The 16,982-nt window shown below is 39.0% G+C and overlaps 1 protein-coding gene across 2 annotated transcripts in view; it reads left to right on the top strand.

Moving 5' to 3' along the window:
- TRIT1 (tRNA isopentenyltransferase 1) overlaps positions 1–16,982 on the top strand; it is a 44,337-nt gene that overhangs the window by 17,939 nt on the left and 9,416 nt on the right. The window contains exons 2-4 of one of the 2 annotated variants that reach the window (XM_004426004.3): positions 9,081–9,221; positions 13,803–13,901; positions 14,615–14,760. In XM_004426004.3, coding sequence (XP_004426061.1) covers positions 9,081–9,221; positions 13,803–13,901; positions 14,615–14,760 — 386 coding nt within the window. The remainder of the gene's footprint in view (positions 1–9,080; positions 9,222–13,802; positions 13,902–14,614; positions 14,761–16,982) is intronic. The other variant, XM_087446208.1, reaches the window with a different exon arrangement.

Below are 16,982 nucleotides of genomic sequence, written 5' to 3' on the forward strand. Positions count from 1 at the left end.
CCTAGTGAAGTGTAAATTTCTAAAAAAAAAAAAAAAAAAAAAAATCAAAAATCATCCTTTTATTAAGAAAGAAAAGTTGGGCAAGAGACTGACTGTTTTTCCCTACTCTTCAACATCTTTTCAGTTGAATAATCAAATTCAAATTCCTTTAATCAAAAAGGGAAATCGACTTTCCTGTGAGTGCTAACGTCCTTTAGAAAATAATAATTTTTCCTTTTACCCTCCTATGCCAAAACTCTTTTTTTCTGAACCTTGGACTATTAGAATTAGAAGGGATGTTAGATGTGAGGAATTGGAGGTTCCAGGAGAGAAAGCTGACTTCCCAAAGTCACAAAGCTGATTTGTACAGAACAGAGATTAGCAACATAGTGGGAAAAGAACTCTGAGAAGTCAGAAGACATGGATTCAAAGTTTGTCTCTGTCACTAACTAGCTTTGTGACTTTGGGCAAGTTACCTAATGTGTCTAAGTTTCTATTTCCTCATTGGTAAAAAGAGGACAAGATAACTTGATAGGGTGTGAAATTCTTAGCATAGGATCTAGCACTCTGCATGTCAGGAATAGAGTGTTCACTGAGTATATTCCATGTATTAGGCACTGTGCTAGGTACTGGGGCTAGAGATAAAATACACAACTTCTTCCTGCAGAACCTGTAGATGAGTGGGGGAAGTAGAAATAATTTAAAGTCATGTACAATAAGTTCTGTGATGGAGGTAAATGCAGGGTATTGTGGGAGCACAGAGGACAAGAGAGATGGGGAGGATTGGGGAGTGATCTCAAGGCAGGCTTTCATTAGGAGGTGATGCTAAAGAGATTGGGGCTGGATGAGATCAGATTTTCATTTTAGAAAGATCACTGACTGCAGTGTGGATATAAATTGGAGGAGTTATACCCTAAAGTTAGGAAGATCAATGGGGAAGTTGATGGAATAGTCTGGTTGAGAAATCTTGAAGCCTTCAGTTGTGTAATGGCAGAGGGAAATGTGTTGGTGGTGAGCTTCAAGATAATTTTAGGAACTAGTATGGATTGAAGTTGAGACAGATTGGGAATGTGGGGAGAGAGAGGGACAGAGATCACGTCAAGGTTTTTGGTTTGATTATCTAAGTGGTTCACTCAAGTATGGCTGGGAAGTAAGGAGTTCAGTTTTGGACGTATGAAGTTTCAGGTGCCTATTTGGGATGGTGATGATGATGATGATGATGATAGATAGCTAACATTCATTGACTGCTTTCTATAGGGCAGGCCCTATTCCATATGCTTCATATGCATTAATTATTTAATTCTCACAGTAACCCTTCGAAGTTAGATTTAAGATTATCCTCACTTTATAAATAAGAAGTCTGAGGCATGGAGAGGTTAAATAACTTGCCAAAGTTACATAGCTAGTAAGTGGTGGAGCCAGGACTTAAATCCATGCAACCTGGCTCCAGAGTCCTTACTGTTAATCACTTTGCTGTATTATACATCTGTCATTGGACAATGGGAATGTCTGCTAGGTACTTAAATAAACAAGTCTGGCATCATGAGACAGAACTAGATTGCAGATGTGGATTTTGGGAGTTATCAGCGCAAAAATGGTTGTAGAAGCCATGTATGTCACCCAGAGCAAGTTTATAGTATAGAAATGGCAGGTAGATGCCGTAAAGACTGCCATTTCTCAGTATTGTTTCCATGACACATTGCTAATAGATCAGTGGCTGGCCTCAGTAAAGGAAACTGAGGTAGGGCCAGTGAGATAGGAAGAAAAGGTGGAGAGATTGGTGTCATTGAAGCCCCAAAGGAGAATGATTTATGGAGAAAGGTCAGTGGTATCAGATTGTTGCTTTTTGGGAATGTTGACATTTTTGGGCCGGATAATTCTTTGTTGTGGGTGCGAGGAGTTGTCCTGTGCATGGTGGGATGTTTAGCAGCATCCCTGGCCTCTACCACTAGATGCCAGTAGCACCCCCACCCCTCCAACTGTGACAGCCAAAAATATTTCCCAACGTGGCCAAATGTCCCTTGGTGACAATTCACTTCAGGTTGACAACCATAGCTCTAGATTCTGCTGGTTTTCCTCTAGGTTTCTGTTGTAAATTTCCCTCACCTTTGTTAGCTCCTCTGGGCACTTCAGCTCTGCTGATTTGGAGAGGTCAGGTTATTTCGGCCTTGTGGCCTCTTCCCCAAATTTTTCCAGTCTGGAAATAAACTCTCAATAGAGGTAAGATAAAGAGACATTTTTCCCTATAGTACCCAGTTAAACACATAGAACATTAAATGTTTAGTGGTTATGGTATTTAAAGAAGATTGTAAAGTCAAACTTGAACATCTTTCTTATAAACTTTTAGTATCACTTATTTCCTTATGGTACAGTTATTTGTATCTATGTCTCTTGCTAGCCTGGACTCCTTGAGGACAGGGACCCTTTCTCAATCTTCTTTGCATGCCTAACATCTTGCAGAGTACCTGGCACATAATAGTAAATGTTTGCTTAGATAAGGCAGTTATGTTGATAATTGGCTAAGTAGATTAAACCTGCCATTTTTCAGAGTATTTCAGTTATCAGGCCTCACAAAGAGGCCAGAGTTTCCTTAGTATTGTCAAAATCTGATTTGTGCAGAGAGAAGCGTCTTATCCAGTCATTTCTATGTACACAGATCACAGGTGTCCTCTGGGAGACTAGGAAATGGAACAGAGTGACATGCTGCCTTTAAAAGATAACACAGATCCTTTTGGCTCTTTCTAGCACCCAGGGCTGCCTGTTCTATAGATAGAGTCACACTGAAACTATAATTGAAGCTGGAAAATAGGTGAAATGTGAGGCAATCAGCTACAAACCTAACCTCGTCTGGTGGAACTGTTTTCTAGGCGTGTAATAAAATTATAAGCCCGACTGTGGCACTTAAAATATGAATATCTTTATGGACCAAATGTGACATTTATAAAATTGATTGGTTTTTAGTTTGTTTAGATATTTATCTTTAGTGCAAATGTGTCAAATGTTGCTGTGTTTTTGCTTTTTGGCCGTGCAGTATGATTTTAATTGATAAATAATGTACACCATGAAGTGCATAATTCATAACTGTATAGTTCAATAGATTATAAAAAAGTGAAAATGCCAGTGTAACCACAACTCAGTTCAAGAAATAGAACATTACCCTCTCAGGGCCGGCCCCGTGGCTTAGGGGTTAAGTGCGTGTGCTCCGCTGCTGGCGGCCCGGGTTCGGGTCCCGGGCACGTACCGACGCACCGCTTCTCCGGCCATGCTGAGGCTGCGTCCCACATACAGCAACTAGAAGGATGTGCAACTATGTATTTATTTTTTTTTCAGGTGTACATCATTGTACTTCTATTTCCGCATGGACTACATCATGTTCACCACCAAAATACTAATTACAACCCATCACCACACACATGTACCGAATTATCCCTTTCACCCTCCTCCCTCCCCCCTTCCCCTCTGGTAACCACCAATCCAATCTCTGTCCCTATGTGTTTGTTTATTGTTGTTATTAACTACTACTTAATGAAGGAAATCATACGGTATTTGGCCTTCTCCCTCCGACTTATTTCACTTTGCATTATACCCTCAATGTCCATCCATGTTGTCACAAATGGCTGGATTTCGTCGTTTCTTATGGCTGAGTAGTATTCCATTGTGTATATATACCACAGCTTCTTTATCCATTCGTCCCTTGATGGGCACTTAGGTTGCTTCCAAGTCTTAGCTATCGTGAATAAGGCTGCAATGAACACAGGGGTGCATGTACCTTTGCAAATTGGTGTTTTCAAGTTCTTTGGATAAATACCCAACAGTGGAATAGCTGGATCATATGGTAGTTCTATCGTTGATTTTTTGAGGAATCTCCATACTGTTTTCCATAGTGGCTGCACCAGTTTGCACTCCCACCAGCAGTGTATGAGAGTTCCCTTCTCTCCACATCCTCTCCAACACATGTTGTTTCCTGTCTTGTTAATTATAGCCGTTCTGACGGGCGTGAGGTGATATCTCATTGTAGTTTTGATTTGCATTTCCCTGATAGTTAGTGATTTTGAACATCTTTTCATGTGTCTGTTGGCCATCTGTATATCTTCTTTGGAGAAATGTCTGTTCAGGTCTTTTGCCCATTTTTTAATTGGGTTGGTAGTTTTTTTGTTGTTGAGATGCATGAGTTCTTTATATATTTTGGAGATTAAGCCCTTATCAGATGTATGGTTTGCGAATATCTTCTCCCAATTGTTAGGTTGTCTTTTCGTTTTGTTGATGGTTTCCTTTGCTGTGCAGAAGCTTTTTAGTTTGATGTAGGATGTGCAACTATGACAGACAACTATCTACTGGGGCTTTGGGGGAAAAATAAATAAATAAATAAAATCTTTAAAAAAAAAAAGAACATTACCCTCTCAGTAATTTTGAAAATTATCATATGATCTAGCAATTCTACTTCTGAGTATATATTCAAAAGAATTGGAAAAATTCAACAGATTTTTGAAAATTTTATTTAATTGCTAATATTCATTAGTTTCTTATTGTACCTAAAATCTATCATCCAAGTCTTTTTAAAATTATTTTGGTAAAATATACATAACAATGGTAACAAAACAAATATTTACCGTTTTACCATTTCAGTGGTGTTAAGCACATTCACATTGTTCTGCACCCATTATCACCCTCCATCTCTAGAACTTTTTTTCATCTTCCCAAACTGAAATTCTGTACCCATTATACACTAACTCCCCATTCCTCTCTGCCCCAGCCCCTGGCAACCACCATTCTACTCTCTGTCCCTGAATTTGACTACTCTAGGTATGTCATATAAGTGGAATTGTATAGTATTTGTCCTTTTGAGGCTGACTTATTTCACTGAGCATAATATCTTCAGGGTTCATCTATGTTATAGCATATGTCAGAATTTCCTTCCTTTTAAAGACTGAATAATTCTCCATTGTATGTACATACTACGTTTTGTTTATCCATTCATCCATGATGGACACTTGGGTTTCTTCCACCTTTTGGCTATTGTGAATAATGCTGCTATAAACATGGGTGTATAAATATATGTTCGATTCCCTGCTTTCACTTCTTTTGGGTATATACCCAGAAGTGGAATTGTTGGATCATATAGTAAGTCTGTTTTTTATTTTTTGAGGAACCGCCGTACTGTTTTCCATAGCTGCATCATTTTACGTTGCCACAAACAGTACAGAGGGGTTCCAGTTTCTCTACATCTTCACCAACATTTGTTATTTTCTCTTTTTTTATAATAGCCATTCTAATAAGTATGAAATGCATCTAAATTTTTTTAAGGAAACTTTTTGTTATGGAAAATTTTCAGCATATAAAGAAATAGAGCAAATAGTAGTTGAACTCCCATATATCCATCACCTAGCTTCAATAGTTACGAACACTTGACCATTCTTGTTTCAATTATAGTAGTCTTTTGCTCCTCCTCCATTATTGGGACACAGACCCCAGTCATCATACACTTTCTTTCTTTTTCTATTATTAAAAGCAGAAAATAAACGTAAAATTTTAATGTTTTTAATATGAATAATGTTAGTGCAAATTTTACTTGCATCGTTGCTCTGCCTTTGATTCAGTGATCATAACTCTTTGTCATTATTAATACATATGTTCTCAGCATCATTCTTGCTCTCCTGCAGTGCAGATATAGATGTACTTTACATATGCCCTTCATGTACCCTTGCCTTCTTGCTTGTTAAAAATTTATTCATGGATAAAATTAAAAAATACACAGTAGCTGTGATCACAAGTTGCAGTCATTTGTAAGCACAATTGTAACAGCACATCAGTAACTATCAAAAGAAGTCATATTAGAATGGGAAAGAGTGAAGCAACATCATTGTAGACATAACCTTGAATCAGCTCCAATTTCTTTTAAAAAAAAGGCATACTTTCATTCATATGTACTTTAGTATACTGTATACTTCAAAGTTAAGGACTCTTTTTTTTTAAAACATAACCATAAAACCATATTACACCTAAAAATTAACAATAATTCTTTTATCATCAGATATCTAGTTAGTATCACCCATATCTTTATGCCTAGTTTCTTTTATTCTGATGGTATAGGAAACAAAGTGTTAACAAATCACTCAAAGATGACAATTTACTTTGGTAACCAAGATGTAGTACTTTTATATGGGTTACAGTTTTTAGTTTGTTGACTGTGAGCAAGAACTCTACTTTTTTTTTTTTTTTTTTGGTGAGGAGATCAGCCCTGTGCTAACATCCGCCAATCCTCCTCTTTTTTTACTGAGGAAGACGGCACTGGGCTAACATCTGTGCCCATCTTCCTCCACTTTATATGGGACGCCGCCACAGCATGGCTTGCCAAGCAGTGCGTCGGTGCGCGCCCGGGATCCAAACCAGCGAACCCCAGGCCGCCGCAGCGGAGCTCGCGCACTTAATCGCTTGCGCCACCGGGCCGGCCCCCTCTACTTTCTTTAAACCATGAATACTCTTTTCTTTCTGATATTTGTTGGCATTTGTATATACCGTAAACAGTACAATAGGCCATTTCCTTTATTTATTTATTTTTTATTTTTTTTTTTAAAGATTTTTATTTATTTATTTTTTCCCCCCAAAGCCCCAGTAGATAGTTGTATGTCATAGCTGCACATCCTTCTAGTTGCTGTATGTGGGACTCGGCCTCAGGATGGACGGAGAAGTGGTGCCTCAATGCGCACCCGGGATCCGAACCCGGGCCACCAGCATTGCAGCGCGCGCACTTAACCACCAAGCCACAGGGCCGGCCGGCCATTTCCTTTAGTCAATAAGGTGAGCCTAGTTCTGGGGTTACCTTCTGTTTGATTTGTTTATGTGTTTGTTTAAACTCTCGAAGATATACCTAAAGGCAGGACCCAGGATGAAAATTTATCTACAAATTTATCTATATATCTGATAGAATGTGCTGGTAGAGATGTTTACATTTTGGCTTTTTTGGAGGTGTGGAGTGGTAGATTTGCAACTATGCATTTCCTTAGCATTAATCTCAGTGTTAAGATGAGAATCCACTTATAGAGTACAGAAACCTTCTACTGGCAAAATCACGTTGTTGCTATGTAAGTTCTTTAACATTTGGTCGTTTGAAATTCTAAGCTACAACAGAGCCAACCAAAGGCTGTGGGAAAAGAGGGAGAGGAACACACAATTATTAACTCCTTTCCCACTTCAGTTTTCTTAATTTGCACAGAAGACCCAAGTATACAGTATACCCTGCGGCAGGTTATAACGTCAGAAGAAGTCTTGTTCAAGATATACAGAAAAGAACACCTTATGGTTTAAGATGGTTAATCTGTTGTCAGGTGCAGATTAAATGAGTTAAAGCCTGAGCTGGTTCTTTCCCTATGGCTCTGTTTATATTTTATCTGTGTACTATTTTGCTAATTAACAATTTTCTTTTACTTGAAGATAGCTTATATCCTTGTTGGGTAAATAACATCAGTAGCTAACAGAGGCTTCAGAGTGATAAATAGTGATAAATAAAGAGTGACTAAAATTATTTCCCGTTCTCCTTGAGTTATTGTGGTAGTAGTAGTAGTGATCATTATATGGGTAGTAATATAATGACCCTTATATAGATAGCATTTACAGTGTGCCAGGCAAAAATTAAGTGCTTTATATGTGTTAACTCATTTAATCCACAAAACAACCCTATGAGATAGATATTATTATTATCCTCATTTTACTGATGAGAGATTGAGGCACAGAGAGGTTAGTAACTGACTACTCCCAATACAAATAACTAGTAAGTGGCAGAGCTAGGAATTGATCTGAGGCAGCCTGGCGCCAGGGTCCTTCCTCCTAACCATTATACTGTACTGTACTTATTTGACACCCATGTAAGTAAAGGGAAATGTGAGATAAAAAATGCTTTTAACGTCTTTGTGGGCTCTATGGAACTTGTTATTTGTTCATTCAGTGCTCCCTGTAGAATCAGTGATTACAGAGGACACATTTAATCTCAAAGCATTCATCCCTATTTTCAAACCAGTATTTTCAGATCTGTTCTCCATCTGAGACCTTGCATTTAGAAAAAGTACACTTGAACTTTTTAGTTGAATTTGGCATATCAAGAGCTTACAGACAGGATATTGCCTTTGAGTATTTAGACTGTATGTGCTGACCCCCTGAAGCAGTAATTTGGATAGATCACAATGTTTCCACTAGAGTACAGCAGTATTAGGGGTTCTGACTTCAAAGTGTTTATGCGTGTGTTTATATACATGTCTTTGCAGATAGGCCGCTTCTCCACAAATGGAGCCAATCTTATATAAATTCTAAAACCCTTTCAGAGCCATTTAAATCCAAGAAATATCTAAGCATTTGAAGTAGAACTATGAGCAATGCAAAATGTTACCTTTCTGGAGACTTGTGATAAGTAGAAGAAATAAAACAACATGCCCATTTTTAAATGCTTGAGGGGCCGGCCCCGTGGCTTAGCGGTTAAGTGCGCGCGCTCCGCTACGGGCGGCCTGGGTTCGGATCCCGGGTGCGCACCGACGCACCGCTTCTCCGGCCATGCTGAGGCCGCGTCCCACATACAGCAACTAGAAGGATGTGCGACTATGACATACAACTGTCTACTGGGGCTTTGGGGAGAAAAAGGAGAAAAAAAAGGAGGAGGATTGGCAATAGATGTTACCTCAGAGCCGGTCTTCCTCAGCAAAAAGAGGAGGATTAGCATGGATGTTAGCTCAGGGCTGATCTTCCTCACAAAAAAATAAATAAATCAAACTGTTAGAATAAATAAATAAATAAATAAATGCTTGAAGTTCAGGCCTAAAGAACCACCAGTTAATCTTGCAGAATTAGTTCTCACTTGGACACTGATTTACATGCACTTTTTAAGTCTCAGCTAATAGCCACTATTTGATAAAAAAGCCCATGTTCTATTTTCTTCTGCTTTCTTTGTCTTGGGTTTTGTGGATCTGACTGTGCTCTGGTTAGAACACATCTACTCTGGTGCTTGGGGTCAGTCAAGTGTTTGGCTGGAGAGAGGGACAGATCACCATTTCCACACATCGTGTTGCATTTTACAGAGGCAGATGACTTTCTCATGCTAATTTTCTTTCCCCTAGGTTTATGAAGGCCTAGACATTATCACCAACAAAGTTTCTGCCCAAGAGCAGAGAATGTGCCAGCACCACATGATCAGCTTTGTGGATCCTCTTGTGACAAATTACACAGTGGTGGACTTCAGGAACAAGGCAACTGCTCTGATATCCTTAAGAAAGACAGCAGCTAGGCTTGGTGGGTGCAAGGCAGCCCAAGCCAAGAAAGAAGTTTTCTTTCTAGTGACAATTTCTTCTAAGCAGGGACACCCAAGACCTAACTACCAATAAGTAGCATACCCATCAGAACTATATAGTTTGAAAGAGATAGTGTCCTTGCTACTCAGAGTCTTGTCTTCAGACTGCAGCACCAGCATCCCTTGGGAGCTCGTTAGAAATGCTGAATTTGGGCCTCACTCCAGACCTACTGCATCAGAACCTGCATTTAACAAGAGTCGCAGGTGATTCATATGCACATTAAAATTTGAGAAGGACTGTTTTAGTGGAGAGAAGATCTGTGTTCTAATCCTAGAACTGCCTCTTTTGACCATGTGAATTTTATTAGGTAAAGCGTTTACCCCCCGAGCTTCAGTTTTCCACTCTTTAAATGGGGATAAAAAGTTAATTTATAAATATAATGGAGTTACAGTTAGAATTTCAAAGGGATTGTTGGGTAGGGGAGGATTGGAAAAAAATGGTTTTGGCTAACACCAAGTTTTTTTTGTTTTTTTTTTTTTTTTTTTGTGAGGAAGATTGGCTCTGAGCTAACATCTGTGCCCATCTTGCTCTATTTTGTATGTAGGATGCTGCCACAGCATGGCTTGATGAGTGGTGCGTAGGTCTGTGCCCGGGATCTGAACCCACAAACCCCGGGCCACTGAAGTGGACCATGTGAACTTAATCACTACACTACCAGGCCAGCCCCAACACCAAGAAATTTTTGAAAAAAGAACAATATAAGAGGGACCACCTTTATATTTTAATCAGATTGCCTTTAATATCTATAGTGAGATGTTGAAATATATTGAAAATGCATGATAATTATAATAGCATGGAATTTATATAATACTAGACAAATTTATGGCACAGAATAGAAAACTCAGATACAAATTCTAGTGAATGTATATATTTGGCTTATGATCAAGGTGGTGTTTCAAAACGATAGAGAAATAATGCAGTAGTTAATAATTATTCCTGGGACAGTTAATTGTTTTGGAAAAAAAATAAAATCGGAGGGCTGGCCCAGTGGCGCAAGCGGTTAAGTGTGCGCGCTCCGTGCGGCGGCCCAGGGTTCGCCAGTTCGGATCCTGGTAGAGCACTGACGCACCGCTTGTTAAGCCGTGCTGTGGCGGCGTCCCATATAAAGTAGAGGAAGATGGGCACGGATGTTAGCCCAGGGCCAGTCTTCCTCAGCAAAAAAGAGGAGGATTGGCATCGGATGTTAGCTCAGGGCTGGTCTTCCTCACAAAAAAATAAAATCAGGTCCTCATATATGACAAATTCCAGGTGGATTTCAGAGTTAAATGTATGTATTTTTAATGAAACTTTAAAACAAATGGAATAATATATAATTGAGTAGTTAGGTGAGTTTAGAGTAGCACTTTAGGGAAGGGCTTGGTAGATACAGTCTTTTAAAAAATTTTTTTAAGGATTTTTTTAATTCAGTTTTTCTTTTTTTGTATGTTAAAATACACATAATATAAAATTTATCATCTTAACCATTTTTTTTTTTAAAGATTTTATTTATTTATTTTTCCCCCCAAAGCCCCAGTAGATAGTTGTATGTCATAGCTGCGCATCCTTCTAGTTGCTGTATGTGGGATGCAGCCTCAGCATGGCCGGAGAAGCGGTGCGTCGGTGCACTCCCGGGATCCGAACCCAGGCTGCCAGCAGTGGAGCACGCGCACTTCACCGCTGAGCCACGGGGCCGGCCCTCATCTTAACCATTTTTAAACGTGCAGTTCAGTGGTATGAAAGACATTCACATTGTTCTGCGGCCATCACCACCATCCATCAGTCAGTGTTTTTTTTAAGGAAAATAGCTAGATTTGAATGTGTAAGAATTAAGAATTTTGTACTAGGAAGAATGTATATCAACCGGAATTCCTAGGTTTGTACCCTAGACAAACCTCGCCACAAGTATCCCAGGAGATATGTGGTAGATCTCATTCGTGACAGCGTTGCTCTTAACAGCATAAACATATAAACACCCAAATTTCTCCTTATAGAGGAATGTATAAAATTTGCTTTGTTCATATAAATTAAGTACTTTTTCCACAGTGAAAATGAATAAATTATAGCTACATGCATCAATGTGGAAGAATCTCAGAAACAACATAAAATGTGAGAGATTATAGAAGTATATATACATGTTCATACCATTTATTATAAAGGTTGAACAGCAAGCAAAACTAACCAATATATTGTTTAGAAGTGCATGCATATCAGTAATAATGTAAAGAAAAGCAAGAGAATGATGAAAAACATACAAAAAACCCCAAAACAATTCAGGCTAGTGGTTCCCTCAGAGAGGGGAAGTAGGGGATTGGGATGGAAATGAATACACAGGAAGCTTCAAAGGAATTGATAATAGTCTCTTTCTTATATTGGGTTCATGAATGTTGGTTTTACTGTTAGGCTTCATAATTTATATATGTTACATATGTTCTTTTGCATGTATTGAATATTTTATAATTAATAAAAAAAGAGAATAGCCTACTATAAACACAATTAAAAAACAGACTACAAACTCGGGGAAGAATATTTGTGGGGCCAGCCCCATGGCATAGTGGTTAAGTCTGGTGCACTCTGTATAGGTGACCCGGGTTCACAGGTTTGGATCTTGAGTGTGTTGTGGGGGCAACCCGTATAGGAGAGGAAGATTGGCAGCAGATGTTAGCTCAGAGCGCATCTTCCTCACCAAAAAAAAAAAAAAAAAATTCCAACAGAGGCAAGACAGATAGTTAATATACTTAATATGTGAAGAACTCTTATGAATCAATATGAAAAATACTTAAAGGGCATGAATAGCAATTCACAAAGGAGGAAATATAAATGGTGATAAATATGAAAAATGGTTTACCCTTGCTGTTAATCAGGGCCATGCAAATCAAAATAATGAGAATATTTTTTTGCCTATCAAATGGGCAGAGATTAAAATGCAGATAATAATTCTTGCCCTACCTGCTTTACAAGGCAGTTGTATCTGATGAAATAATGTATATGAAAGCCCTTTGCAAATTAAAATGTATCACCAAATGTATGTTGTTGCTGTAAGACAGTTTGGCTATTCAGAAAGAACTGATAGAAAATGGAGAGCTAATTAGAATTTTCAAAGGGCAGCAACAACAGGAGATGACTTAATCAGATCACGTGTAGGTTTGGAGGTTTGGGAATTTAGGTAAGAATCTAAAATCAGAATGTCAGAACTGAAAGTACCTTAAGAAGTATCCAGTCAACCTTCTTGCTTTGACAGGCGAAAGTACTAGATACTGAGGCACAGAGAGGAGAAGGGTTGTGCCCAGGATCACCTTTGTTTCATGGCTTGGGCAAACAAGTTAAACCTTTTCCCACCAAATATCTCCTATCCCATCTTCCTCCTCTCTTTTCTACTCTATCCTCTTCTGGTATCTCACCATTTTTCTCTTCACCTTTTTTTATCTTGCTCCCTTTCCCTTTGTTAATCATATTATGTATCTGAAGTTTTGTTATAATTACTGTGTAATTGTATGCTCCCTGTACTTGGGAGAATATAGTATTTGTTTCTCTTTTTAAAAAATAAGTAGACAAACAATGTTTCTTCTCTGTGATCCTTGATTGGTAACATCTTTCTCTCCACCCTATCCCACCCTCTTAAGGGTTAGTGGGCTTCTGATAGAAAAGAGGTCATTTATCTCTGTGCCCACAGACTGGCTGGAAAGGGGAAGAATGTGTAAATGAGTCTTTTTATCTGGGTTGAAAGTCTCTTTTTATCAGTTATCCTCAGAAGCAAAGCCTTTCTTAAAGCGGATAATTATAGAGAGAATAATTCAAAGTAGCAGGGGTATGAAAACAACAGTGGCTAAAGTAAATTGAGTGCTTACTTAATTGAAAAAAAATATATCAGGCATTGTGGCAGGGAATTTATTTGCATTGTCATGTTTAATGCTCATAAGAACTTATGAGGATTTTACAGATGAGAAAACTGAAGCTCAGACATGTTGAATAACTTGCCAGAGAGTTGGAGCTGGTAATTGAAATCTATTTGTCTTCAGAACCTGTGCTTCTCAGTTTATCTGATGGAGGCTGAAGTGGCTGAAATATGCACTATTCCTACATAATAGTGAAGGCTGACTGAGTCTAAGAACCATGGCTTAAAGAAACCAGCTTGTATTTTGCCTTAGAAGGCAAAGTCACACAATTGACATCACCTTGGTGGTGGCTTCCTGAGCAGCTGACATTTGGTTCTGTGAGTATTTGGGCTTGTGCTCATTAAACTGACTTGGAATACCAAGCAAGCTTTGAATTTTAGCAGCAAGGCCTAGAAGGTTCTAGAACTGAAAGGAATTAACATCATGCATTTGTCTCTGGTTTATGCAAGTGCCTTCAGAACTGATAGGAAATGATTCTGAGAACATCTTGGTTTCTACCCTTTCTCCTCTGCTCTCCAGCAACCAAATGAATGTGGTTTCTTGCTAATACCCTCCTTCCCAAGTGAGTCAGGATTCTCTTCTTGATATTAAATATTGTGGTGTCTTCTTTAATAGTCACATTGAAGATATATTTGCCCGAGACAAAATTCCTATTGTCGTGGGGGGAACCAATTACTACATTGAATCTCTGCTCTGGAAAGTTCTTGTCAATGCTAAGGTATGTTTAATTCACTTGTAACTTACTGGGCAAATGGATTCCTCTTTCTTGCCAGCTAATTTTAGTGGGAGGAAGGTTGACTCTTGCCTATTTCTTACACTCAGCAACTGTAATTTTCCTACTTAATAATCTAAAGCAAATGTTGCCTCCATATGTGAAGTGTGCTCCTCCAGGGTGGCCTAAGGGCAGGGGCTGTGTGGGGGAAAAATGCTCCTCTGTGGATTAATTAGCATCTGCATGTGAGTTAACAGAACATTAGTTGATTCAGCATTTCCTGGCTGTAACAGTCTATATGTCAGGGAGATGTCCAACACTAATCTTTCTTACGGAGATGCTATTGCATAGGGTGGGTCTTTGCAAACTGTAATGTGCTGGCACTTCTGGTCCGCTCTTTGGTCACTCTTGCTGAGAAGACTGGACTCCTGGATGTATTAATACAGATGTGTTAGCCTTGGTACCTATTTGTGCTGCTGACAAGGAGGCAGGGTACCTGAGTACTTCCCTACGCAGTACTCCTTCGTCATTGTTTGCTTTGGCCTCACAGTGATACCATGGTGTACTGGAATTTTCTGTTTATGGTCTCTCTTTCACTATATGGCAAGACCTTCTGATTTATCTCTATTCTGTATTCCTAATAATTAGCAAAATGCCTGGCACATACACTGTCTCAATGTTGGTTGAATTAAATTTACTTGTAAACCTTCATTTAATAGCCCCGGGAGATGGACACTGAGAAATTAATTGACCGGAAGGTAGAGCTTGAAAAGGAGGATGGCCATGCACTCCACAAACGCCTAAGCCAGGTGGACCCAGAAATGGCTGCCAAGCTGCACCCACACGACAAGCGCAAAGTGGCCAGGTAAGAAAGCCTGGGCTCGCTGACCCCAAGTGTCTTCAGAGTTAGGGAGCAGTCAGTTCTTCAGTTGTACCTGGGTGACGAGAGGTTTGGTAATAGCAGTTAGTGGAAATTGGTCTGTTCTGGCTCAGCAGGTTGGGAGGCCCCAAGTTATTGCCTCAGTCCAAGTCCCTCAATAAATAGTTGCACCCTACTTCGTTGTTACGTTTAAAAATGCATAATACAATATCGTCTTTGCCTAGGGCCTATGTAATCTTGCTTCGTTTTCTATTTGATCTTTGCTTGTGTAACAGTTTTCATATAAATTTTTTCTGGCGTGCAGTCAGTTTACATTGTGATTTGGGTTTCGTAATTGATTGTGCAATGCTGAGTTCTGCCCCAGCAGCTTTCCCAGTGGGAGTAGATTTTATAAACTGTCTCATAGATCAGCTCACCTTTACACATGGAGACTTTCTTGAAGGGAAGAGAGAGGTGATGAATGAACTCATAACGTCATGTTTTCTTAGGTTGTTTTGAAATTGCAGCCTCATATGTTAGGTTTATTTTTCTGCAGTGTTGGGAGTGATACCGTATCTGGCAGACTAGAGGATCTAATGAAGGACCTAACATATGGATGGTTATACAGATTAAGTATTATAGTAACAGTTGGTATTGATAGGGATTATGAAGTATTCCACTCAAATGAATGTTCTAGATCAGTGTTTCTTAATCCTTTTTTTCATTATTGCCCCCCCCAAGCCTTTTTAGAATTTTTTTCCCAGTTATGCCTCCCTCCCTCCTAGTCCTCCATGAAATTTTAATACTAAAGAATAAAATTTTGAGGGGTATGGTTGCCATTTGGAGGGCCACACACCATTGTACTATCTAAAATTTTTTGCCCCCTCGAAGGCAGTATCACCCTGGTGATAATGTGTAGTATAGATAAATGAAGTTTATACTTTCAAGTATCCAAACATTTTATTTTAATAGAAATCTTTCAAAAAACTTTTGTAAAAGTCAAGAACATTATGATGAACATTCATTTTTATATTGTTTTATGTTATGATTTTAGAGCTTGGTCTTTATTGTCCTCTCCTTTTATTAATCAGTTCTTATCACCTCTCCTCATTTCATCTTCTAAACTAGTAATGAGTTGAAAATTGTGTCATAGTAGGAGTCAGTAGATGCTAAGCAAGAGCTCTAGAGTCTCTGTTTTAGAGAGAGTGGGAGGACTTTTTTCATCTTTCTTTTAGTTTGAGGCTGTATTCTAGCTAACCTCCAGGAGAGAGAGATCTATTACTACATTTTTTCTTCATAGGTCCTCTTTGAGTGACCAGTGATACGGAAAGAGAAGGGGTCTCTACTCTTGTGTTAGGGTTTCAGGAAGTAGAATTGGGTCAGGAAGGTAAAGATCACTTTCAAGCTGATAAGTTGCAATCACCCAGAGTGGTAGAGTATAGATTTGAGAGTTAAATTACCTAGTGCTGCATAACATAATAGGTACAGACAGAGTGGGTGGTGGCTTAAGAATAAGGATGTGAGTTCTTTCTTCTGTGATCTTTGTGCTAGTAGAGTACTGAATTAGTCAGAAGCAGTCTTCATTAATTTTAGACATATTTAAAAAGAAAGTTGACGAGCTAGATATACAACATACTTTTGTACTGTGGGAAAGGCATTCCAGCGAGACTAGACTTGTTGGCTTGTAACAGTGTCCCAAACAAGCTCTTTTACTGCTTTCCTGAATGTGAGTGAGTCCCATTCTATTTGTGTGGAAGAAATCTGTTGTTTTTGAACCTCTTTGACTGATTTCAGAAAAATTTATATATGTTTAAAAGAATGGTATTATTTTTTACTTTACCTGAAGTTTTTTTTTTTTTGGTGAGGAAGATTGGCCCTGAGCTAATATCTGTTGCCAATCCTCCTCTTTTTGGCCTAGGGGGATTGTCCCTGAGCGAACATCTGAGCCAGTCTTCCTCTATTTTGTATGTGGGGTGCCATCACAGCATGGCTTGATGAACGATGTGTAGGTCTGTGCCTGGGATCCAAACCCGCGAACCCCGGGCCGCCAAAGCCGAGCACGTGAACTTAACTACTGTGCCACTGGGTGGTCTCTGAAGTTTTTTTTTAAGACTCTTTTCTGAGTAGCTGTAGGATTATAGTAACCCCAGATCTTCATGTCTTCGGAGGCTTATGCAGTAAAAATGAGAATGAGGTGTTCTATAATAAATAGCTTTTTCCTTGTTTCA

The sequence above is a fragment of the Ceratotherium simum genome, chromosome 22, assembly GCF_057802395.1.
Source record: "Ceratotherium simum simum isolate JZ-2026a chromosome 22, ASM5780239v1, whole genome shotgun sequence".
Classification (NCBI taxonomy): domain Eukaryota; kingdom Metazoa; phylum Chordata; class Mammalia; order Perissodactyla; family Rhinocerotidae; genus Ceratotherium; species Ceratotherium simum.